We start from the raw sequence: 25426 nt of genomic DNA, 5'->3' as shown, positions 1-25426 counted from the left end.
GGGTTTTTGCTTTGCTTTGGTTTTACTTTTTACCAGATTGATGAATGGGATTTTCAGATTTAGTAATATTTCTTTTTATTCACTTTTGTATTCATTGAATCCGAATCTTCTTTATTTTTGGTAAGTAAACGTGTTTCTAAGCTTTGACTAAAGTTGATGCCCCACTGGCTGGTATAATCCTGATCCTCCTTGTGGCAATTAGGTAGATAAATCATGTTCATGTGTTTGATTTGTATAATCTTACATGTTACATGGAAGTGAATAAGAAGCATGAACTGAGACTAAGTAAAACCCGGTAGAAGATCTTGGTCATAGATTATATCATCATCATCATCATCATCATCATTTGTAAATTTCAAAAGGAGACGCAACAATTGTTAGTGCTCCACAACCACAAATGTTAGAAAAGCCGAAGATTCAACAAGGTATAATGTTTCTTATTGAATGAAAAAACCCAAAAAACGAAGAGTTGCGTTCTTAAGACCACAATACAAATTTCTCTTTAAACTATAAAGAATAACTATAATGAAACCTGTATATGATTTTTTTTTTATTGTTTTCTACAGCCCAAGAAGATAGTGTACAATATCAAAATGTCTTCCAGGTCACATCTCAATGTCTTCCAGGTCTGGTAAAGGGAACCTGAGAAGAGCTGCAACTCCAGTGAGCTGTGCCAACTCTGCAATTTCCATTCAAACACTTATTAAGACTTTGGCACACAAAAAAAGAAAGTAGGGATAAAGAAGCAAAACACTCACGTTCCCCTGAAACATGCATCGACGAAAATATAAAAGCCTCTCCTCCTGAATCTTTCACAGACTCCACCAAATCCACATACTTTTTCCTTGTTTTTACGTCAGAATTCCTGGACCAAAATTTTACATAATTAATAATGTCAGTCTGTCACATTTGCCCCTTAAAGAAAATACAAAACTCGAATTAAGAGATTAGCGACTTTACTAAACCTGAAAAGCTCATCTGTGATGAGAAGTGTTTGGACTGCCATTCGTTCATGAGCAACTTCCACATGTTTTGGTCCATAGCATGCCCGAGCTGGGTCCTGGATTAAAATTCAAAAGAATCTTTCTGGACTCATTGAAAATATTCTTATATATCGGAATATATTCTACTCTATTCATTGCAAAGGAACCTCACATTTGAAAGCATGTTGAAGAAATCATTGAGCGCTTTGACCTGCATGGAGCAAAAATTCACATCAAATTTGGTGGATCATAACAGTACATTTCAATAGCACCATGCAGAAAACAGAAACAGCGAACATAAGTCATGGAATAAGCAACTAGGAAAAAAAAAATTAATCCAAAAAGACAACAAAACATCGATGCGCTAAACCAGTTTTGAGTGAGCAATTCAAAAATATTGAAAAGAAAACGATGATAAGGTATCAAGGCTAAATTGACATTTTAAAATCACCTCTTTTGCTGCTTTAGTATCTTTGATCATATTCATCACGTTGGGAGCATTTAGAACCTCTCCCAAGCTATGTCTGTGCACCAAAAACATAATGTTACAAATCAAAGAAATTTCATGAACAGAGTAACAGGCTATATAGAAGTGAACAAGCAAAACAATACAACAAAAGCAAGAGGTGAGAACGTTAACACTGATAAAACGCACATGAATTAAACATAAATAAAGTTGGTAACCTGGTCAAAATTCGGATATTGTTATACAGGAAAAATCAAGTGTGTAAATTTGCCTTCTAAACAAATGATCAAGTTTATCTAGCAGATAGCGTTCCACAACCTCATTAATTTTTAGAATGTTGTATCATTTGGCACTGAGCCTTCACAGATTTTTTTTTTTTTTTTTTAACTTAGTAGGCGGATAGTTATTTTGACAGGTTTCATAAACTTATTCACAGAAACACTACCTATATCCAGAGTTTGTGTGCACCAGAATTATACGTGATTTGTTCTCAATTATAGGTCTCAACTGTCTTCTTTCTGCTTCCAATAATAAGTGACGATGAAACTGATCCTGAAGATGGAAAAACAATTAAAAAGCTCGTCATGTGTGTCATATATATATATGGGAACTCTGTAACCTTGTCCAGCTGCAATTTGAACAACTCTTTTTGTTTTAATTTGAACAAGGTAACCCTTTAAGTTTAGAAACAGTCTCAAGAGACAAAAAAAAAAAAAACCTTTGTAAAGCCGGGACTTGCGATCACTGCACAGCGAACGACACTGAAGTCAACATGTTTCACAAAGGCCTGTGTATAGCAATGAACTTTTAGCATGTGTGAAACTGAGGAAGCTATTTGTGGTATGAATTAGAAAACAATAATATGAAACAAACCTGCAAAACATTCTCAAAGAATTTCTTCAAAGCCTACAAAAAAAAACAAAAATTGAAGGGATAATATCAGAGAAATATCAACAACCATAGTTTTGAGCATGTACATAATGAAACAGTGCAGGAACATACAGACTCGTAACCAGCAATTGCAGGCCCATGCTTCCTCGGAATTGATGTTTCTATTCGTGCACGGCTACTTGTCACACTGCAAAACATTCGAAAACATATTAAACAAGAACCGAAATAAATGATTTTATTTTTCTTCATCATTCTTTAGCCAAAAGAGAAACTAAAGTAATAAAATATTTCAGCTGTAATCAGTACCTCCTTCCGACAAGGAAGATTTGTCCAAGTCCTTCTTGCATTAGAACTATAGCTAGATCAGCACTGGCAGCAGGATCTATGCAAGAAAAAAAAGTGAAAATAAATTGGAAGCGAAAGAAAAAATGACTTGCAGGCCTGTGAGCATATATAAACTGGAGACAGAAGCAGAATTCTGGAATATTGCATATAAAGTTTGTAAACCAATGAATTGGATTCGATGTCTACATAAGACCACATGGAGACAGATCATGAGCCGACAATCAACATAGACACCTTTGCAGTTTTGTGATAATTTCAAAGGGATCTTTTCCCAGAAATTTAGGAAGTCTGAGTAAACGGAGCAGCGTACCTGAGGCCTGCTTGAGTGTATCAAGAGCCAGTGAATCCCAAAATTCCTGCAAATTACCCATGCACACACTACATATTACAAATGAAGTTTTCACACAAAAAGGGAAAGATATAACTTTCAAAAGGGAGTGAAAAGTTCAAATTAACCACCAACACAGTAAGCAGTCTGCTATAGAAACAAAATCAAGACCTATGTACAGAAAGATAGTTTCTATTTCCAAAATTGTTTAAAAGGGATCGTGCAATTTAAACAATAAGTAGTGTCGTTGCATCTAAAGATATAATCTTGCAAACGGTATCCACACTACACCAGCGTGCACCAAGCTAACAGATAAAATAGAAGCTAGATCGCAAGACGCATCATGACACACTTACAAGGTAGAAACAGAACAACACTTGTGAAGGATAAATATAGTAAAAAGAGGACACATACCTTTCTCAATACGAAAGGTCGTTTCAGCTCAAGCTCCAAAGTATGGAATGCACCAATCTGCGATTACAACACAAGTTTCAGCACAGAAAAACCACTAGGTTTAAATGTCAGCCTCGCATCTATGATCTACCTTTACGTGCTCATTCTCCAGGATATTCTTGCCACGTATGCGCAAAACAGACGCGTCTTTGTCATAGTCCACCTCCTAATTGAATAGATAACAAAAATTGAAGACAAAAATTAGACAAAGATATCTTCCACAGTTGAGACCACCAGGATAAAAGGGCAATTGCATGATATTATCTACAAAAATTTGCATACCAATATCTTAAAATCATTACCTCAACTTGTACTTCTAGCTTCAGTCTAACACGTTCAGAGTCTCTTCCCCCACCAGGTACCTCTCTCTGAACCTTTCTGATACCAGACAAAATGATAAAAATCGAAATCAATCTACGAAATGTTCTAGATCAAGCAGGCGTCTCAATCAAACCAGTTATAACAATTTCTTCCTTGCCTTAAATAAGAACCTAAAAATCCTAACTGCTAACTCCGGGCATGATACTGTATCGTCTAACCAAAACATGAAACACCACATCCCTTTACTCCTAATTTTTCATGAAAAGCTTTCAAATCAATGAACTTTAAATGTGATACATGAATCTAAATGAGAAAACAAGGCATCATTGCGTAACCCTTCAATTCCAATGGCGACATCAAGAAAGGCAGTGAAAACTGAAAAAGAGAGACTCTGTACCTAAAAGTGACGGCCATTACACTATCGCCAGGGGCAATCAGGTTATATGCATACCAGAGATCATCGGAGTCCTCCGCAGACATCTACCCTCAATTTAACAACCATTCAGGAAATCAATTGAACTGCAGTTATAAATTAGGGCGCTTTGAAACATGAGCACAAAAGATAATTCCCAGAGGAAGAAGGAATCACTCAAACCTTAACGCTTCCGGGTCCATTACGAACAAAATCTCTGCGAACGATCTTCATTCTCTTCGGGTTTTTGAAGATATGTCCACTTACAGAGTCTAGAAAGACATAAGGACAGAGATCAATACAAGTCTCGTACAAAAAAAAAAGTTGCAATTTTGCGGTTCTCAGGTCAACAGGAATTGTATAAAAAAAAAACAGAAAGGGATAAGAAACGCCGATGCACCGGAATTGGTAAAATCGACGCAACAAGACGGTGAAGTAAGAGGCATAGATTACAAACCTGTTAAGGCGACGGCTCCAGCTCCGGCTAGGCTAGAAGTTGAATTCGTGGTCTTTTTTATCCAGATTTGTAAAAGGCGAAGGGAAGAGTAGATTTTTTTAAGGCGAAAGGAGAAGAAGTGGTCGAAAGCTGCAGAGATTCAATCCGTAGACACGCAGACGAATACTCTCGCTTTCTCAGCTTTTCAAGGTCAAATTTTTACTGTAAAACGAATTTTATATTCCAAGACCAGGCATATATATATAATATATTACGATGGTTCATAATTCTCAATTCAAAAAAGGAAATACATGAAAATCATTTCGCTAACTTTAGAAATAGGAAAAACCAAACCCGGAATATAATAGGAATATACAAGAAAACATACATACCTACAGTATATAAAGTTAACTGAAAACTGTCAATAATCAAATAAAAAGTCTCTTCCTTTCGTCTCACAATCAAAATCGCCTACAAGTGATTCTGTTTCGCCGCCGTCTCTCTCAGCGTTCCGTGATATGACTTACACAGCAATCGACAATTTTTTTTTTTTTTTTTTAAATTATGTTAAATTTTTATTCAAAAAAACTGTTTCTTTACATTAACTAGTTTGAAAAGATAATAAAAGAAATATGATCAAATCCTTGTAAGCGTTATAGCAAATGATTTGTGCAGCTCCTTGCGTGCAATATCATCCCCTAGAGCCAAATCAGATCTCTAACTCATCTTCGTAACGGTGATTCCCTGCAATTCGCAGAGAACTGAGCCGATTACGCACCGTTTTGTCTAGAATACGGATTAAGTCATGCACCTGCGATGGTGTTTCGCTATGTCTGTGACCATTTCGTTCTTTCCAGATCAGGGATAGGGAGGCTTGAAACGTATATCTCGCCAGAAACAGCTGTGTTCTGTTTAACCTGTTTGACGAAAGCAAGTCTACAACCTCATTCCATTTGTTCGTGTAATATTGACCCAGTAGGCGCTGAGTTAGACTTCGCCAAACTTGATCTGAGAAAGCACATTCATAGAACAGATGTGCTCTGTTTTCCATCGGAGAAGAGCAGAGGACACACGTCGTCGATATACTTGGCCCCCATTGAGCCATTATCTCACCTGTAGACAAGCGATTCCACATTGCTAGCCAAGAGAGGAAAGCATACTTTGGGGTATTTCCAGAAAACCAGATCATCGGCGACCAATCTTGCTGGGCTGGAGGTGGGTATCGTATATTGTGCCAAGTGTGTTTGGAGGAAAACTTGTGATGGTAATGATCACCTGTCATCTTCCACATCGTTGATCATCCCTTTCATTCTGAAGGCCTGCAACCGAAGAAATTGCCTCTTCTATAGAATTGAGGTCATCTCTTCTATGTCGACTTTGCCTATAAGTTCGTAGAACATTGGCTACAGATGCGTATGCTGAGACGCCCAAAGCCATGAACCCCGAAGTACCCGTAACATCGATCAGCGGTCCTAAGGGGCACCAATCATCATACCAAAACGATGTCTCCTCTCCATTATTGACTTTCATACGATGCAGTCCCCGAGCGATTTCCCTCATCTTTAGTAACCGGTGCCATATCCAAGAACCCTGAACTTGATTTTCATGTATTGACCAAAATGATTTCCCTCGAAGTAAATACGTTCGAATCCAAGTTGCCCATAGAGAGGATTTGTTTGATAAGAGACGCCAAATAATCCTCAAGCAGCTCACCATGTTTGCTTCCTTTAGAGAACGTATCCATAACCCTCCTTCTGATTTCTTTTTGCAGACATCTGACCCAGCTACCTTCGCCTTTTTTGAACTTAGTGTAGGCCCAGACCACAGGAAAGCACTGCAGAAGGAATCGATCTCTTTGATACAGCTACATGGCAGGTGAAACGCCGACATCCAAAAATTTAAAAGACCCGAGATAACTGATACCAAAAGTTCCAATCTTCCTGCGTAGGATAGGTGTCGAACAGTCCATAATCCTATCCTCTTACGAATATCGGCAATCAAAACAGCATAATCTTCCATACGCAGCTTCTTTGTCGTCAAGGGGAGCCCAAGATAGCGAACTGGAAGAGTACCCATATTCAAGGGAAATTGCTCGGCAATCGTACGGTCCTCGTCCAGAATACCAGTCATGTAGATGGTGGACTTCTGCAAACTAATTCGTCGAACACCTCAACAATCCCCTCTAATGATCGAATTTTCCCATCAGAAAAGACCATAAGGTCGTCCGCAAAACATAAATGGGTTAGCTGTAGTTTGGAACAGTTCTTATGATAACCGAATTTCCTTTCCACTGCCGCTCTATCTAACATGCAAGACAATACATTCATACAGAGGACGAAAAGGTATGGCGAGAGAGCGCATCCCTGTCGAAGACCTCGGCGGCTCTGAAAATACCCCACAAGTTCCCCATTGACTTGTACAGAAAAGAACGTTGTAGAGATACAGAGTCTGATCCATTCGATAAATCTATTTGGCAGTCCCAAAGCTTTTAGAACATTTATAAGAAACCTCCATTGAACTGTATCAAAAGCTTTCGCAATGTCTATCATCATTGCGCAACGGGACGGAGATAAGTCCTTATGGTAATCTTAGCACAATTTCAGTTGCAAGGAGGACATTCTCAACAAGCAAACGATCTTTGACAAAAGCAGTCTGATTTGGGGCAATGATGCTAGGGAGGATGTCCTTTAACCGATTTGCCAATATTTTCGAGATAACTTTGTAGAGGACATTGCAGCAAGAGATAGGACGGTAATCCTTCATCTCACTGGCATCATTTTTCTTCGGGACCAGGCTAGAATAGTGGAGTTCAAGCCTTTGGGGAGGAATCCATACTTGAAAAATGACTGAACAGCGGTCGTAACATCACTACCGATAATTGCCCATGCACCTTTGAAAAATTCAACTGTGAACCCATCTGGTCCGGGAGACTTGTCGTTCGGCATCGAGAAAAGAACTTTCATGATCTCACCCTCTGTAACCTCCTTCTCCAATAATCCACAATCAGCTTCCGAACATTTTCGTCCCAGCAAATCCTCCAAAATATCAACCTCCAGTCCCTGGAAATCCGATGGAGTGTGGCTGAGAAACTCCCGAAAGTGTCTTTCAGCTTCTCCTTTAATGTCTGATTTGTCTTTAAGCACTTGTCTTTCTGCATTCACAATCTCACGTATCATGTTTTTTGCTTGTTGTATCCGCACTGCTCGAAAAAACACTTTGTTTCTCCTATCACCCACATTCATCCAATGCAGCTTTGATTTCTGTTTTAAATAACCTTCCTCCAGATCAGATAAATGTTCCCACCTATTTAGAGCCACAGATTCTGCTTCAATCCTTTCCACCGTCGGATTTGTGGCATTGGCTTCTTGCTGAGAACAGAGATTCTCATAAGCTGCTTTTGTACGCTTTGTAAGATCACTAAAACGCTCCCTTGATAGCACCCCTAACGTTGGCTTCAGCTCCTTTAGTTTTTTAGACAAGCGATGAAGAGCAGATGTAGAATGAAATAGGGCAGAAGATTGCTCCCAGTATTCTTTAACTGCTGGAATGAATTCGGGTCGTTTTGCCAACGTGTTGACAAACTTGAAAGGAGCTTTTACATTCTCTTGGACATCATCCATATATATTCTTCCTCGCAGATGGTCAGAGCAGCCGCCGGCTTCAAAAACGCAGTATGAGTGAGGCTGGGTAAGTAACCATTCCTCATTCATCAATGCTATGTCTAATTTTTTGTGTATTAATCCATCACTTCTCTTATTGCTCCAGGTAAACCAAGGCCCATGAAACCCCATGTCAACTAGTGAACAGTTTCGGACTGTACTCTGAAAATCAGTCGAGCCCTGTGAATCCACGTAATTCAAATTTGAGTGATCATCGCCTGATAAGACTTCATTAAAGTCACCACATATTAACCATTTCTTTCCCCTACAGATATCTGAGCTATGAACAGTCGCAATCTCCTCCCACAAAGCTTTACGTTCAATAGCCAGGTTTGCCGCATAAACAAAGGAGCAGATAAAGTCTTCTTTTTGATTATCCAAGGAAATCAAGCAAGTTATCATTTGTCCACTCTTTTGTATCACAGTCAGCCGCACATCCTTGTTCCACACAACCCATATTCGTCCCAATCTATTATACTCATAGTTAGAGACAATAGACCAGTCCCCAAACACCCTCGAAGCAATTTGTTGATGCTTCCTTTTCTGAACTCGAGTTTCCAAAAGACAGCCAAATTTAAAAGAGTTACCACGTATCCATTCCCGCACCACCGAATGTTTACACTTTTTGTTAAATCCTCGTATATTCCAAAAGAAACACATCATTAAAGATTGTTTGGTTTGGAGTTCTTCTTCCTCGTTTTCGCTGAGCCACAAGCATTCCCTGTGGATCCAGTTTTTGAGGAGTTAGTAACAAATCTATGGGCTGTCTTTGCCGCTCTGTGCAGAGAGGTGCGATTCCCTTCCAGATTAACCAAAATAGTAGTATCAACATCTTCATGCACGTGTATTTGAGATTCATCTTCCGCTCTAACTTCCATATGAGTCGCATAAGACTTTATTGTTTCATCCTCCATGTGAGCCACTGCTTCATTGTCTCCAGAGTGCTCGCTATCACCAGAGTTATTATTCTCCCCAATGTCGTCTTCTTCATTTTGCAAGTCTGAGAACCTGGATCCAGTAGAGAATTCCACATGTTTCAAATTGTTCTCTTGATTCCTGCGAAACACCTTTGAGGGTGATTGCCACTCGCCCTTTCCTTCTGTCACAATCACAGTTTCCTTCTCCAAATTCAAATCCACCTGGGCTTGGTTTTTTGGCGTTATCTCTCCATTTTGTGTCACTTGGTTTGCTGTTGCCTTTTTTATCTGCTTCGACTGCTTGGGCTGCTTTGTGACCGACGACACCAAAGAAGATATAGCTTTCTCTACCAGAAGAGTAGCTTCTATCTCTTTCCTTACTCCCAAATCCTCAACACGTTTTGGTGTAGATATACCACACGGTAACATCGCGGTTTTACTCGGAGATCCAGCTCGTGGCTCCCTCTGCAATATAGTCACTGGTCCCTTCTTTGCTTTGCACTCTGCATCAACATGTCCCCAACCACCACATACTGAACAGTGAGGCGGTAACCATGGAAACTCGTATTGGATTTCAAAAGTTTTACCCTCCAGCGCAAAACAGTGCGATGACGGTAACTCCTTTGTCAAGTCAACTTCAACTGATATTTTTGCAACATCAAACTGTTTCACCCAAATGGTGTCTGGATGTAACTGCTTTGGAACTCCCACCGGGCTTGACAAGTAGCTTAACCCTTTTCCAATTGTACTGCTTGCGTGGCACGTCTTTCAAAATAACCCACAACGGTATGGACTTCAAAACTGGTTGAACTTCCTCATCAATTGGACTCCATTTGGAGACTAGCATCGAGTTATCTTTAATATTCCACATTTTCCTCCTTAGCACTCGTTCCCTCACTCCTTTATCACTTATACGAAACTTCACTGTGGTGTCATTGACGACAAACACATCGATTTTGACACCTTTGTTTCCTAAGGGCCAAATCCTGTTCACAATCATGCGGATCGATCCAACATGGGGTGCTGTTTTTAGGAATTTTCCCAGGATGCAGTCTTCCCACATTGGCGCTTCAGACAGAATGGATTCTGGGGACCTTAAACACCTTGATCCCGTCAACCTCCTCTGCTTCCATATCATACTGTTTCAGATCCTCCTTCTTCTTAACTACCTCTGTCCACTTAACTGGATTTGTCGGCTCGTCTCCTCTGATATTTCCCTGAGAAGCCTTATTATCTTTTCCTGCAGAGTCTCCGATCAGCATCCCTTGCTCCGTCTGGATATGCAGCTCCTGCGTCTCGATCGAATGTGGAGGAATCGCCTGTGATTCGATTTCCTTCTCCTGGGACACCTCCAAAATCACCGTGCTTGTCTTCTCCGCCACCTGTCTTCCTCCGGTGACGGGGGGACCTCCTATCCCCGCGCCGCCATGACGTGAGGAGGAAGGTGATTAAACCCTAATCGCCTGTTTGATCGCCTTGGTTGCTGACGTGTCCTTCTATCGAGTAATCGTGTATTGTGTTCAAACAAATGTAATTCACAATCGACAATTTCTACCTAACAGAGGAGCAGATAAAGACGTCACCTTCAAGGAAAGATGGGATAGATGAAACACCCGAAACCACACTCAGAATCTATGGATGTGATCTCATCCAGGAAGGTGGGATTTTGCTCAGACTACCCCAGGCAGTTATGGCTACTGGGCAGGTTCTTTTCCACAGATTCTATTGCAAGAAGTCTCTTGCCAAATTCGATGTTAGGATAGTTGCTGCGAGCTGTCTCTGGCTTGCATCAAAACTGGAAGAGAACCCTAAAAAAGCCAGACAGGTCATCATTGTATTCCACAGGATGGAGTGTCGTAGAGAGAACTTACACATAGAAGAAGATCATCATCTTGATTTGTATTCCAAGAGGTTCTCTGATTTGAAATCTGAATTAAGCAGAACTGAGAGACATATACTGAAAGAGATGGGTTTTGTTTGTCATGTTGAGCATCCTCAGAAGTTCATATCAAACTACCTTGCCACACTTGAAATACCTCCAGAGTTGAGACAAGAAGCTTGGAATTTGGCTAATGATAGTCTGCGTACAACACTTTGTGTAAGGTTCACAAGTGAGGTTGTGGCTTGTGGGGTCGTGTATGCTGCTGCTCGTAGGTTTCAAGTATCTCTCCCGGAGAATCCACCTTGGTGGAAAGCACTTGATGCATGTAAATCTAGTATTGACCAAGTGTGTAGAGTTCTTGCTCATCTCTACAGTCTTCCAAAGGCTCAGTATATCTCTGTTTGCAAGGATGGGATTCGTTTTGCATTTTCTTGAGCTCAGTCAGCTACAAAAGATGTGTTACCTACACTTGGAGATGATGTTGATACCAAGTGTACTCTCGTATCAGCTAATAACAATTCTAAGGATGGTATGATTAAGTCAAACATCCAGCCAATTGTGGGAGACTCAAGGGAGGGAGAAGGTAAAGTAGGAAAGAGAGAAAGAGAAAGTGATCATAGAGACAAGGAACGAGGTAAAGAGAGAGACATGGTTAGTTCTCACAGAGACAGAGGCAGAGCTTCTGACAAGGAGAGTGATAGGGAGAGAGACAAACTAAAAGATCCAAGTCATCATCGGTCAAGAGATGGACTGAGGAGTAAACCAAGACATCACTCTTCTCGGGATCGTGACTATCGCGAATCCTCGCACGTATCAAGAGACTATCGTAGGCGCCATTGAAGTGATATTTACGATATATACAATATCGTAGTCACGAGGAGACGTCATCAAAGACTAGGTCAATGCTAAGATAATTAACAACGATTTAGTTCAGATTGTTACAATCGACAACAACTCATTATCAAATTAAAAATTACCTGACTTACATCAAATTATATATTACCTGACGTATATGATTCAATAGTATTTATATCTATTAGTTTTTTATATGACTAATAAATATATCAGCAGCCAAGTTGTGAACACGACAAGCTTGATAACATCCTTTATAATTTTGTAAACGAGACTCTTTTTATTAATACAGTATAATATCTCCTCCTCTGAGAATCAGGACGAAATATTTGATACTCCCATAGAGAATTAGAAATATCTATATTCGTAACCTCCAATCATATGTCAAATGATATCTGATCAGAGTACCAATCATATACTAGTAGATTTTTTGAATCCATCTCCTTGTGATTGGTTTTGTAACTTTGTTTTATGTTTTCAAGTGCAACAAAACCTTTCGAAAAAGAAATAAAAAAGAGTGCAACAAAACCTCAAACCAAGTTTACCCATTGTAATTTTTTTTAAAAAAAAAACCGTCCAACCAAACAAGTATATCATACTTGCACACAACAGATAGTTCATGAATTTGTCAGATACAGGACTATTAATTAATAATGAAGAACTAAATAGATAAACGAAAGTTTGTGTCTAGAAGACAACAAAGTGTAGTTTTCTTGACAGCGACGTATTTAGGAAGGTTTATTAGTAAATTATAGAAAAACGCATTTTATAATCTGTAGATTAGAGAGACAGCTCAAGACTCTAATGTGTAGCTGTGCGCGTACGACGCGGTTATTTCTTTAATGTTTTTAAGTAAATAAAGTAATTAGAAAAAACAAACACGAGTCCGTGTGTAAGAAACAGTGAAGACACAAACTCTTCACATCTACGGTCTCTATATAAAGAGATAAAAGAGGTCTTTCTTTCTCACAAGTCATACCACCAAAAATTTCCAATACCAAATCTCTCAAAAAGAAAACCCAATCAGAGACTTCTAGATCCTTCTTCCTCACCTGAACATTAATCTCCGGCGAATTTGTCATTTTAAATCGATCATGATCTCCGTCGTAATCATCACTGAGCTACTTGTGGAGTACACGGCGGCTCTCGCTAAACTCACCGCCGGGATTCTTCCGAGGCGGCAAGGAAACAGCAACGTCGTCCGGATCGGTGGTTTCTCCTTGCCTTGTCCTTCTCCGTCGAGTACTAATCGGTCGTCGCCGATTCCAGACTTTTCTTCTCATCTCGTCGATTTCTGATCTGTGAAAAGAAAGATTTTGATTTTGGATTTTTTTTTTTTTACTCTTTTTGATCTAATTAAAGAGCCGACGGCTGAGATTTTTCCCCCTTGTGTGTCTCTCTGTCTCTCTTCTTGTTAGATTTTGAATCGCTTAGAGCTTTGTGAACCCTGTAATCGAATTAATATAATAGAGATTTATGATCTTGATGAGCTTTTGATCGTTCCTGTGTTTCTCAATTAATTTCTTTCTCATCATGTTCGTTCATGGCGCTGATTGCGGTTTAGTTTGACCTAATGACGATGAAAATGATCAAACTTTCGAAACGACCGTCTCATTTACTTTTGATGACGATGTCTAATGACGTAAAAACAAGTGAAAATAATAATAAATTTATTCATTATATACAGTACTTGAGATAAGTCGGCTTTGACTGATTTAAGTTCATTAAATTATCTTCCCAGTAGAATGTTCAACTGTTTTGGTCTATGATTAAGACACCATTAATTTGGTGCTAAGTAAGTTTTGGCCGCTGTGAAGACTTTTGGACAGTTGAAAACGATTTTAATTTTTAATTTAGGCATTGGGAGATAGATAGGGTGTAGACAAACGGGATTCTGTGACATCGGGACATGGATAATAGTTCGGTAATAAAACCTTTTGTCCCATTTTCTTTTCATCTAAAATTAGGGAATTCCCCTAACTTATAAGCATACATGCATGTCCCCAAAATGTTCCAATTTTTTTTTCTTTAATAATAACCGTAGCAAATAGAGCGGGACGAAATGATATAGATGTGAGCTTGCTCTACACTTGTTGGGAGGAAGATTTTATCCTTCCAACATCTAAAGGGTTTGGATAATTTGTTTTTTTTTTTAAATTGGGATGATTGTAACACATGTACTGCATTTTTGTACCGATCTGACTCTTCGTTCATGGATTGCCACATTTCATGGTTTGTACCGACGTACCGTTTTGACTCTTCGTTCATGGATTACCACATTTCATGATTTGTGCCGTTTGACTCTTCGTTCATGGATTACCACGTCCATTCTAAGTTCTGAAATTTATTATTGTTCAATGACCAATTTTTACATTAAAATTTATGTAAACCATCATTAAGTTTTTTAGTTTTGTTTTCTTTCCACTGACACGAAAATAAAAGTTATTTTTGTTATAAATGGTTCATTCTTATAAATTGTTCGATGTCAAAGGTGTTTTCGTAATAGATATAGCGAAATCTATTATACTATGTTTTTTTTTATATTTACCACCATATTATTACCTCTTTGTTAGTTACGCACTTACGCTAATAGAAGATAAATAATAAATATTATTAAAATAGCATTGTATATGGTTCTATAGGATAATTTTTTTAAAAAAAAAATACAAATAATTGATTAAAGAATAAATTGATTAAAGAACCAAGTTGAGAAGAAAAGCGGGTTATGAAGATGTGATCAAGTCGTGGAGTTTGAATTTTTTATTTGTCTCTAGAAGAAGACTACAAGTGTAGTTTTTCTGGACAAACGACAATGATGTGATGATGTATGTGCTGAGTTATATCATAAGTAATTAAAATGCATTTTATAATCGGTCGATCATAGGAACAGGCGAACAGCTAACGCTAACTGTGTATTGCGCGTATGACGCGCTTCATTTGTTTGATTGTCGAAAGAAAGAAAATATATTTATAAAATATGAAACACGAGTCCGAGTAACGACGAACAGAGTGGAGAAACTATTTATCTTCATAAAATGGTCTAAACTACTCCTATATAAAGAGGTCTCTCTTTCTCACAAGTCATAACACCAAACAATTCTATCGCAGCTCTCAAAATTAAAACTCTCCAAGAAACTTCTAGATCATTTCTTCTTCGGCAAATCTTCCAATTATCATCGATCATCATGATCTCTATCGTAATCATTGCTGAGCTATTGGTGGAGTACACGACGGCTCTCGCTAAACTCACCGCCGGGATTCTTCCAAGACGGCAAGGCGATGGAAACATCGTACGACTTGGCGGTTTCTCTATGTATTGTCCTCCTAGGTCGTCACCGGTTCCAGATTTCTCTTCTCACCTGGTCGATTTCTGAGCTTAGGGTGACTAACGATCTTGTCAATGTTTTTCTTTTCCTCCTCATTTTTTTGATCGAGTTAACATATGAGAATGTTTTTTTTCCAGTTTTTTGGATATTGAGTAGGTTAGAGATTTGTAAACCTGTATTGTGTGGAATCATATATAGGAATTATGACTTTGATATTGCTTCCTCTTGCTTTATTGTATAAAAACTGATCATCTATTCCGTTTTGTCCAAGTCGTAATTTTCCCGGCCAATGATGATCTCTAAGCGTTAGTCTTATTCCAGAATCGTGGGAAATAAAATGATGTTTACTAACACTGAGTAACCAAAAAAAAACTCAGTTGACGTTTTGCAAAAATTGTGTAATTTATGTTGATGTTTTTTTCTTAAAGAAAACCACATAAATTGTCATCATCTGTGAATCCATGTCTATTTTTGATATAGTATATATAATTTTCATCTCCGTCTAACAGTCGGTGCCTTATTTCCAAAAACTAAAATTTTGCTGATCAATCTTTTATATATCTTTCAAATTACCTTGAGATATTGTTTTGTGTGCGTTTGTCATCACTTACAGTATTAAACTATTAAGTCACTGTTTAAAATTATTCTAGTGTAAGCAAACGCATGTTTAATTGGAAACAAAAAAAAAATCAAGATATATATGAGTAGAAAGAAAACTTTAATGACGTAAATTATAATCAAATCAATAATTTGAAACTTGTTCACATGCATTTCAGTGATGAGTGATGTAGAGCAATCGAAGCAATAATCGTCACACAATTATGAGAGCTATAAACAGAGAGTAGACCCCTAAAAACTAATAGACGACAACGATTGAGACGTTAAAAAGAAAAAGTTTTGTACAAACGATATAAGGTTATTTGCAAACATGTGACGAACCATTCCAAACTTTTATGGCTTTGGAATGGTGGGTGGAACGTTAAAAAAATTTTGCGGAATAAAATAATTTACTTATAATTTGTTGTTTTTTAGAATATTTTTAATTTATATTTTTGAAAGTTAAAATGAAATTTATGTTATTGTATGTATTTATTTATTCTGTAATTTTCTATTGATTGACATGTAGAATCGCGTTTAAAATGCAATTTTACAATTTTACGGGTTACCAATCTGAACTTATATTTATCCCAGATTTATTTTGAATTTATCCTAGATTTGTTTTGAAATTATAATATATTTAGTAAACACTGTTTATAAACGGAAAATACACTAGTTGCTAGAAAGTTCCAAAACCAAGTAGATGTATACGGGTGATAATATTTTATTTTAGTATATATATATATTATGATTCGGTAGTTAGTTTGTAATTTTGTATACGAAAAGCGGCAGCTAATGGTATTGTCTGCTCGCCAACACTGTGGATTACTGTCTGAACCGCGTGACACGCGGCAAATTACTCAAAAAGGCAAAAATAAAATAAAATAAAAAGAGAAATACGTGTACAAGTAGCTACCTCTTGGTTGGGACCCACTGGGAACTTCAGATTTATCGCCTATATATAAAGACAAGACATTGTATGGTGTCTCTCATTTCCAACACCGTTTTATAAAGTAAGAAGAGATAAGAGTTAAAAGACACTCCTCAACAAGGCAATCAAAGACACTTTCGAGAATCCTTCTTCTTCTTCTTCTTCTTCTTTTCCAGCGAGTCAAGATCATCCGACGACTACTCTCTAATTTTTATATATATATAAAATCATGATTTCTGTTGTAATCATCACTGAGCTACTGGTTGAATACACGGCGGCCCTCGCGAAACTCACCGCCGGGATTCTTCCGAGACGGCAAGGAGACAGAGGCGTCTTACGGATTGGTGGTTTCTCTCTGCCTTGTCCACCTCGAACTTCTCCGATTCCAGATTTCTCTTCTCATCTCGTCGATTTCTGATCTTTTCTTCTCAGATCTCAATTTTTGTGTTTTTCTCCAAATCTTATTAGATATTGTGACGGCCGAGATCTTTTTCTCTAGATTTTTTTTTTTTTTGGTAGGGAAACTCTTTCTCTGGATGTTGGATTTGCTCAGAGCTTTGTAAAAATTGTTAATGACTTTTTTTATAATAGAGGTTATTATCTTAAAGAACTCTTAATCTTCATCCCGCGTTTCTTAATTCTGATTATATTTCAATTGTCTAATTTAGAAACGGGCGCTCGCGATTTAGATTTTACTTTTCTGATAAGTCGCATTTGTCATGTGTGTTAGACCACTTGTGTATAACACTACTAAGGTTAGCGAGACTGTATTTCGATGGTTTTGAAAGTGATCTATCAAGTTGTAGTAAACTGTTAAGATACCAAAAACTATACGACTGGTATTGGTATATGTTAAATAAAATTAGTTAAATGAATAGAGCAGATAAAATTATTTATTACAATTAGTTGGAAAAAAAAACTAGAAAATTAAACGAAGTCAAAACATAGCAGGTTCTTGAAAATCAAAATATGGACTTGAGAGTAGTTGAGAGTTGAGACTGAAATGGATTCAAAATTTTTAATAGAAATTAAGTTTTATCTTTGAATTACTATGATTTTTGATTGTATGATCACTCGTAAGTCGCCATCAGAGTTCAAACTAATTCTGTTCTCTGTTTTTTAAGAAATTTAGAAAGAAATGCCGAACCATATGCTACTAATAAAAAAATATATATGTTATTATTAACTTTATTTTATGTTTTTTTTTTTAATCTTAAGACTATAGACAACGTTTTTATCCGAAACCTGTATATCTTTAAGTCGGAGACCAAATCATTAATATGGTTATGTCATTTATATCAGTCGATTTTGTGAATTTTTAGACTTTATTATCGGTACCTGTAGTTAAGCTAACGGCTTTTTTGTAAAAGAAAACTCGAAATTATACAGTACGTTAAAAACAAAATTTAAAGAATAAACAGAAAATTTTAATTGCTTTTCAACAATTTAATGTCTCATACATTCATAGAGTACCTTACTCCAATTTTTTAGACATTAAATGCGTCATATATGTATGGAAAGTTTGCATCGTATGCAATCTTGCTATTGGTCTGTTTGGTCTGGTATGAGTTAGATCAATTCAATGAGCGCTAAAATGAATATCCACACAAGAGTTGGGAAAGAAAATTCATGGACCTTGCTGGCCATCTAGTATCCACAAAAGCGTTGGACAAAAAAATAGTGGAAATCATACGGTATTAAAAGTCGGGCTTATCGTTTTCTCTGCTGTCGATAGAGTATGGACCATTCGATCATCCTCAAAACATTTAAATTGATTCACCAGTATCTTAAAAAAATTGACATATGCAGTTATTTAGGCTGTTCATATGTGGGATAGGGTACGACAATGTTTCTCAAATAATTAACTAGTAACTACTACAGGGAGATTACCTAAATTGTTTTTTATAATAATATATTTAACTTATAAAATGTGTCAACGTTATAGTTACGTTGAAGTATACATATAGAGAGGGAGAGAGATATTGAGAAATTTGAAGGGGGAAAGTAAGGTTGGGTGAATGGATGGGAGTGCAAAGCAAAAGTGAATTAGATTTTTTAGAGACAAAAACACACACATCAACTACTCGCAGACGTGTTCCTGTATTTAGGAGACTTATGAGTTGTGGTTGTGGTTAATTCCTTACTCCCTTTTTTCCAATCTTGCATTTATGTAACAAAGACAACCTTTTTGATCATTTACAGTTTTTCAAGCTGAGACCTTTCTCATAAAGTTTAGAATATCATAAACCGGCCTTCCTTCCTATCTTTATTCTCATCTTCGAAAATGGGTAAAGTTTACTTTTATTAATCAAGGTTGTGTTTTAATTAGTTTCCACTAGATATATCATCCTTTGTCACTGATTATTCTTGATTGATATCCGGTTGTTACTTCTATATTGAATTAGTATGCTTTCCACTTTCAAATCTAGTTATCCAAAAAAATTGGTAACGGTTTGTTTTGTTTTGTTTATATATTGTGAGTGCTGCATATATATCTGAATTTGTACCTGAATATATACTATTTTGTACTGTATTAGTAATGTTCCGTCTCACGTTCCGGATAGGAACTCGGTATAATACTACTATACTAGTTTTGGTTGTTATGATCTACTTTCATGAATCATGACCATTATATATTTTACGATATATAAAATCATTTTATATTTTAAAACATTATTAATATAATCGAGTGTCCGTAATTCATTTTTTTTAATTCTATTTATCGAAGGCGTTAATCAATTTTTCTCTAAAAGACCTTTTGTTGATTTTTTTAGTACTTCTGACTCATTTTTTTTTTTTTTTTTTTTTGCAGTAGTGCTATGCTAGTATGCTGAAACTAGTCTATGTTTTGATCTTCAGACCTGTTATTTAAAACATTATAAGTATTTGCAATTGGTATTAGAAAAGTTGCGGTACACAATTTGATCCACATTATGTATTTAATTGGGTTCAAAGAATTTATATATAAATGCTGTTTGGTTGATATCAAAGACTCAGTAGAAAGAAGCTGACCTTTCCTAAACGCAATTTGGACTTCGCATATTAATTGTGTATGCATATGGTTTATTCCCTACAAAATATGTGCAGTTGTGTGCACTTATAATAACAAATATAAATATGAAAATGACAAAATAACTATATTCTATATACAAACCATTATAATACATTAATGATAAATTCTATGAAAACTTATAATAGTTACAAGCATTAACTCCCGGATGGAAACAATTAGCATTCACTAAACAATCAACACCTTGTATGGAAATATCTATGGCTTATATGACCGGTCAAAATGTCAAAACATTCAAAACTTTGGGGAAAAAAAGAAAAAATACTTGGATACAAATTGTGTCACTATCCTCTCAAGAGTAGACTTCACAAAAATAAAATGTCACTTCCCTTGGGAAATTGCACATTTTATTCCTCATCTATTTGCAATCGACATAAATAATCCCGAACTATCGTGATTGCAAAAAAATTCCTCAACTCAATATTGACTATGCAAAATTAAGACTAATATAGTCAACCTTTAACTGAGAAAACGGAAGACGTTACATTAAATCTCGTTAACTTTTTATGAGTCTAATTTCGCAGAGTTAATATAAAGTTGAGGAATTAATTTGCCAAATTAAAAATTGAGGAATTAATCTGTAAAATTAAAAAACTTGAGGAATTAAATGAACTAATATTTAAAAATATACACATAACTGTTAAGAAAATTATTACATAGCACTAAAAACTATTGAATGTGCAAAAAAATCAAATAAACTATATATAGCTCTGAGCTACTAAAAATGGTAGTTCAGGTTGAGAAAAAAAAATGTAGCATTTTGCAAAAAAAAAAATCATGTGGTAACAAACAGGTAAATTCTATTTTTTTAAAACAGTTTAGTTCTGATCTATTTTCAAAATAATTAATACAAAAGAAAAGAACAAAATTTAGATAACATAAAAAGATAAAAAGAATATTAGAAATTAATTTAACAAACGTATATATTTCTAATTTTTTTTGTAGCTCTTAGATGGTACTCATGTACTACAAACCAGAGTTTTATAATTATAAAACAATACTTTACAATATAATTTTATAGTCTAAATATTACTGATCTAAAATAAATCTACAGCTCGAATCTTTATATAAATCTATAAAAATACAATGGTAAGATCCAAGTAATTTAGGCTTTCATGCATGAACAATAGAGACTCAACTAAGATTACTTTATTAATAGCATCAAATACAAAAAAAAAGTTTCTGTAACTGTAAAAACTTATCGGTTAAGTTCTTATATAGTTTTATATAATTGTTTTGATTTTTTCTGTTTTCAAATTTAATAGTTTTTAATGTTAAAAGAAAATTATTAAAATTGTTATGAACAAACAATTTAATAATCTTTTCACATTCAATAGTTTTTAGTGCTACGTAATAATTTTCACCGTTGTTATGAATAAGCATTAACAATTATGTGTATACTTTTAAATTTCAGTTCATTTAATTTTTCAAGTTTTATAATTTTACAGATTAATTCTTCAATTTTTAATTTGGCAAATTAATTCCTCAACTTTATATTAACTCTGCAAAATTAGACTCATAAAAAGTTAGCGAGATTTAATGTAACGTTTTCTGTTTTCTCAATTAACGGTTGACTATATTTAATTTTAATTTTGCGTGGTCAACGTTGAATTGAAGAATTTTTTTGCAATCACGATAGTCGAGGATTATTTATGCCAATTGCAAATAGTTGAAGAGTAAAATGTGCAATTTCCCCACTTCCCTTCTTCTTTTCTCTATCCTGTCATTTCATTTCAAAAGTATCTTTAAATATATATTAGTTTTATAAAATATAGTAACTATAAAATACAGCTAAAATTTCAATTTATACTATTGTATTAATTTCCATAAATTTAAATATTTGAATTAAAATTTGAGAATAGGCTGTATTCGTCATAAATATTTGTACAAAACAACGAGGCAAACTGGCGAAGGCGAAGTATGAACAGCATGATTTGGCCGGTTTAATGAAATTAGCTAAAACTCGTCATGGTGTCTGCCGTTCATGTGCGGGCCCTCTATCACTTAATTTACTTGCAAATTGCTGCGAGTCTCCACTTGAGATTCGACAAGGGTCAACTCAAACACACACAACTATTTAGGTTTTTTAAAAATAAATAAAATAAATGCTCGTCTCATACAAGTTTATAACTTACTACAGCTATTTACTGCCAGTTTATTAATTTGTTGGAACAACTTTGACATGTCTGGTAAAGACGCCGAAAACATGTCAACTTCCATCAATTTTTTTTTTTGATCGAAGCTTCCAAAAAAAAAAACTTATGATCTAATGAACTCGACACTGAATAAGCAGCAAAAGTGAATCATATTGACATAGATAATTTTCAAAATTCAGTATTTTGCTAAACCTAAACCAGCTTCATTCCACTTGCGATTGCATTTGTAGTTCGAAAAATTTCGGACCACATAAAAATATAAAAAATTTGAATTTTCTGTGTGATTAATTATTACTAATTTTTTTTGTTACTGAAATGTGATTTTTAATAAATAATTAATCACTATACTGAGGTGTGATTATCAACTATTTTTTCTTCCCAGCTGTTTTCTCTTATTTGCATTATTGTCATCATGTGAACAAGACACTGTGTTGACACACACTATTCAAACAATAATATCCAAAGGTTGGTGTTCTAAAAGAACAACATAATTTTAAATTAGTTCATTATTGACTTGTTGGGGATTCTAGAACCAAAAATCCGTTGGGTATCGCACAAAATCAAATTCTATACTTCAATATATATATATATATATATATATTTTTTTTTTTAAAAAAAAAAAAAGAGAAATCAGCACAAAATCAGTAAATTCCGTAACGCTCACGCGCGGACAAAAATTTAGAATACGGAAAGGGAATAATCCAGTCAACACGCACACCACCTTTCCAATAACTACATTCCTTCTTCATTCGACATTTCCCAAAAAACAATCCTTGTCAAAATATTCAGACATCCATTGAAAAGTGATTCCACAACAAAATATTCCGATTCTATAAGATCATATTCCCTTGGAGAAATTTCGTTGTCCAACTAGCTTCTACACAATGGTTCCAATAGTTATTTTCGCTAAGCTACTTGGCGAGTACACGACTGCTCTCGCCAAAATCGCCGCCGAGATAATTCCTCGGCGTCCCAATGACCGGAGAGATATTCACATCGGTTGTCTCTCCTTGCCTGTTCCAGACTTCTCCTCACATCTCGTCGACTTCTGAGTCTTATTCATTTAAATTGTAGTAGCCGACGGCAACAGTCAAGGTTTTTTTTCTTTTTCTTAGTGTCTCACTCTTTTTATTTTTTCGAGCATCGATTAGGGAATGTTAATTTTGAATCTCCAAGAAATGGATTTCTAGCAGAGCTTCTTTCTTCTTGTTACATAACTTGTAATCTCCAAAATCTCTTCATAAGCAAACTTACTAGACTATTTGATTTGAACATTGTGTGTATAGAGTAGTAACGAAATCCAAGTTTGAAGAAACGTTGGAAGAATGAACATAAGTAGAAGCTATGCTTCTTCTCCCTGCACTAACTGTCATGCAATGTCGGAATGGTAATGTAAAGATGGCTCCATTTAGAATCTAATAAATCAATAACAAATGAGGGGCCTAATTTGGGTTCTTCAATAGGCAAAATATTTAGCTCAAAATGGGGCATTATATATTACACACTAGTCTTAATATTCATCATACATCTCTCACTCAAGCTTTTGCCTTTGGCTGACCAATTTCCTATTAGAAGTTTTCTACTTGTTGGTGCTTACACGGCGAGCAGCCAAGATTCCAGCACAAACTCTCGTAAATGCTTCCGCTTAATGTCCTCTACTGCTTCACAACGCGGTGCAGCTCCCGTAAACGCTTCCACCTAATATTCTCCAAGGCTTCACAATGCGGTTCATAACTCGGTGTCCAATGTGGGCAAGGCGCAGCCAAATCACATACGTAACAGTAGCACTACACACACGCACATACAGATCAAAAACCAAACATTAGACACTTTTGTTACATCCAACTCTTGAAGATCTTGGCTAAATTGACATAAAAGAAACACATTTTTTTCAAACAACAAATCGATCCACATCTCAACCCAACCACATCTGAAAATGACCATGTTCAACACATAGAAGATAGTACAGATACCTGACTACAATGTAGTGCGTGATGAGTTGATGCAAATGGATATTTCAAGCAGAGATGCCTTGGATGTGGGAAATCTCTACAAGCCACCTGAAAAAAAAACACCAGATTCCATCAAAATTTCAAAAATCAACAGCGACAACTTGATTATGCGAAAAAGATACAAAAGCCCCAAAATTTACAGAAAATCAAAGAACCCAAGAGACCAAAACCTGGCCTTTCTCGTGGATAATTGCCACATCGTTGTCACTTTCTGGGTTATCGGAGAAGGAGAGCTTCCGTGCGTCAAATGAATCGTTGGGATCAAAGTCGAGGATGAAGCAATCCTCTTTTTCCTCGAAAAACTGCACATCCTGTCTTGTTTTGAGACAGAATATACCTCTGATAGGCGTCCCTTCTTCTTCTTGTTCTTCTTCTTCTTCCTTCTGGGTTAGCTTCTTTCTTCCCTTGGTATTCGTCTTCTTCGTTGTCTCCCACAGATCTGGAGTGATCTCCACAATTTCCGTTTGCTTAATCACCATTTTTCCCTTTCTTTTACTGTAAATTTTCGATCTTTTTTCTTGAGAGAGGTTTTCAGATAATTGCAGAGGTGACCGTTGCGCCTCCACTGCAGTTTGAGATTTGAGAAGCAGCGATGGCGATTCGGTTTCATTTGGAATTTAGTTTTTTTATTTATTTGTTAATAAATAAATCAAGCATATTTGCAATTGGAAAGGCCTTCGATCCGTTAGCTAAATATGGGCTCAGTAGAAGCCCAATTAATGGACCAAAAGAAACAAATACAGCTGCCTACAAAGTTGGTTCGGTTTTTTAGATCCCAATAATAAATCGTGTAGCTGAGATGTTTCAGTAAGCCAACCCACCCAACATGATATAACTCGTATTTGTTTAACATTTTAATTTGTTTTTATATGATTAGAAAGATCATTTAAACCAAATGTAATTTGTTAAAGTTTTATGATGGAGACGTACCACGGGACGGGACACAGTGATAGGCACGATTATGAATTTATGAACTATATTGTAAAATTGTCGAGTTGAATTATAATAAAGTAGTTTAACAAAAATATGTAATAAAATAGGGTTAGTGGAAGGCTTTGATCAGCATATTATTTGTCTTTACTTACTTAGAATTGTCATGGCTAACTCAAACTAACACTAAATTGATCCGTAGACATTTATTTCCACCACAATTTTTTTTAATGACAGAATAACACCGGTCACTATATAAAGCCATATATATATATTATTATTTTCAAACCATAGTTGGCCATGCATGAAACAAGGAAGGTTGCTTAGGCTTTTTTTTTTCTTTTTCTTTTGAAACTGGAATTATACTATATATTATGAAACTTTGTTTATAGGTATTAATTTATAAACCATACAAAATCGTGAAGAACCAAATATTGTACGAAATTAATTATACTTCAA

The 25426-nt window shown here is 35.9% G+C and overlaps 5 protein-coding genes and 1 pseudogene across 6 annotated transcripts; 4 read left to right on the top strand and 2 right to left on the bottom strand.

Annotated features, from left to right (window-relative positions):
* Positions 1-374: 374 nt before the first annotated feature.
* On the bottom strand, positions 375-4889 carry LOC18029797 (protein PELOTA 1). Of its 2 annotated transcripts, none has more exons than XM_006412988.2 (17): positions 4657-4889; positions 4383-4471; positions 4185-4267; positions 3769-3844; positions 3558-3632; positions 3428-3484; positions 2996-3041; positions 2647-2722; positions 2452-2527; positions 2323-2355; positions 2168-2236; positions 1895-2001; positions 1435-1507; positions 1156-1194; positions 966-1060; positions 759-865; positions 375-679 (listed from the first exon to the last, which is right to left on the bottom strand). In XM_006412988.2, the coding sequence occupies exons 2-17, from the start codon at positions 4431-4433 to the stop codon at positions 606-608; spliced, it is 1137 nt and encodes a 378-aa protein (XP_006413051.1). In that variant the 5' UTR covers positions 4434-4471; positions 4657-4889; the 3' UTR covers positions 375-605. The 2 variants fall into 2 exon arrangements, with proteins under 2 accessions (XP_006413051.1, XP_024005461.1); XM_024149693.1 differs by having other exon boundaries at positions 4185-4306; positions 4657-4874.
* Positions 4890-10739: 5850 nt separating this feature from the next.
* LOC18029796 lies at positions 10740-11933 on the top strand (annotated as a pseudogene).
* Positions 11934-12900: 967 nt separating this feature from the next.
* Positions 12901-13440, top strand: LOC18029795. The gene has a single exon (XM_006412984.2). It carries the CDS (start codon positions 13040-13042, stop codon positions 13241-13243), a length of 204 nt encoding a protein of 67 aa, XP_006413047.1. The 5' UTR covers positions 12901-13039; the 3' UTR covers positions 13244-13440.
* Positions 13441-15006: 1566 nt separating this feature from the next.
* Positions 15007-15557, top strand: LOC112082246. Its single transcript, XM_024149845.1, has one exon. The coding sequence runs from the start codon at positions 15131-15133 to the stop codon at positions 15317-15319; it is 189 nt and encodes a 62-aa protein (XP_024005613.1). The 5' UTR covers positions 15007-15130; the 3' UTR covers positions 15320-15557.
* A 1310-nt stretch (positions 15558-16867) lies between these two features.
* Positions 16868-17462, top strand: LOC112082227. Its single transcript, XM_024149704.1, has one exon. It carries the CDS (start codon positions 17029-17031, stop codon positions 17215-17217), a length of 189 nt encoding a protein of 62 aa, XP_024005472.1. The 5' UTR covers positions 16868-17028; the 3' UTR covers positions 17218-17462.
* Positions 17463-23450: 5988 nt separating this feature from the next.
* Positions 23451-24612, bottom strand: LOC18029794. The gene is made up of 3 exons (XM_006412983.2): positions 24208-24612; positions 23999-24085; positions 23451-23812 (listed from the first exon to the last, which is right to left on the bottom strand). Exons 1-3 carry the CDS (start codon positions 24514-24516, stop codon positions 23681-23683), a joined length of 528 nt encoding a protein of 175 aa, XP_006413046.1. The 5' UTR covers positions 24517-24612; the 3' UTR covers positions 23451-23680.
* Positions 24613-25426: the final 814 nt, after the last annotated feature.

This window comes from Eutrema salsugineum, unplaced genomic scaffold, assembly GCF_000478725.1.
Source record: "Eutrema salsugineum unplaced genomic scaffold, Eutsalg1_0 scaffold_1, whole genome shotgun sequence".
In the NCBI taxonomy this organism is placed as follows: Eukaryota; Viridiplantae; Streptophyta; class Magnoliopsida; order Brassicales; family Brassicaceae; genus Eutrema; species Eutrema salsugineum.
The sequence above is the reverse complement of the archived record's forward strand: the minus strand, read 5'-3'. Positions and strand labels throughout refer to the sequence as shown.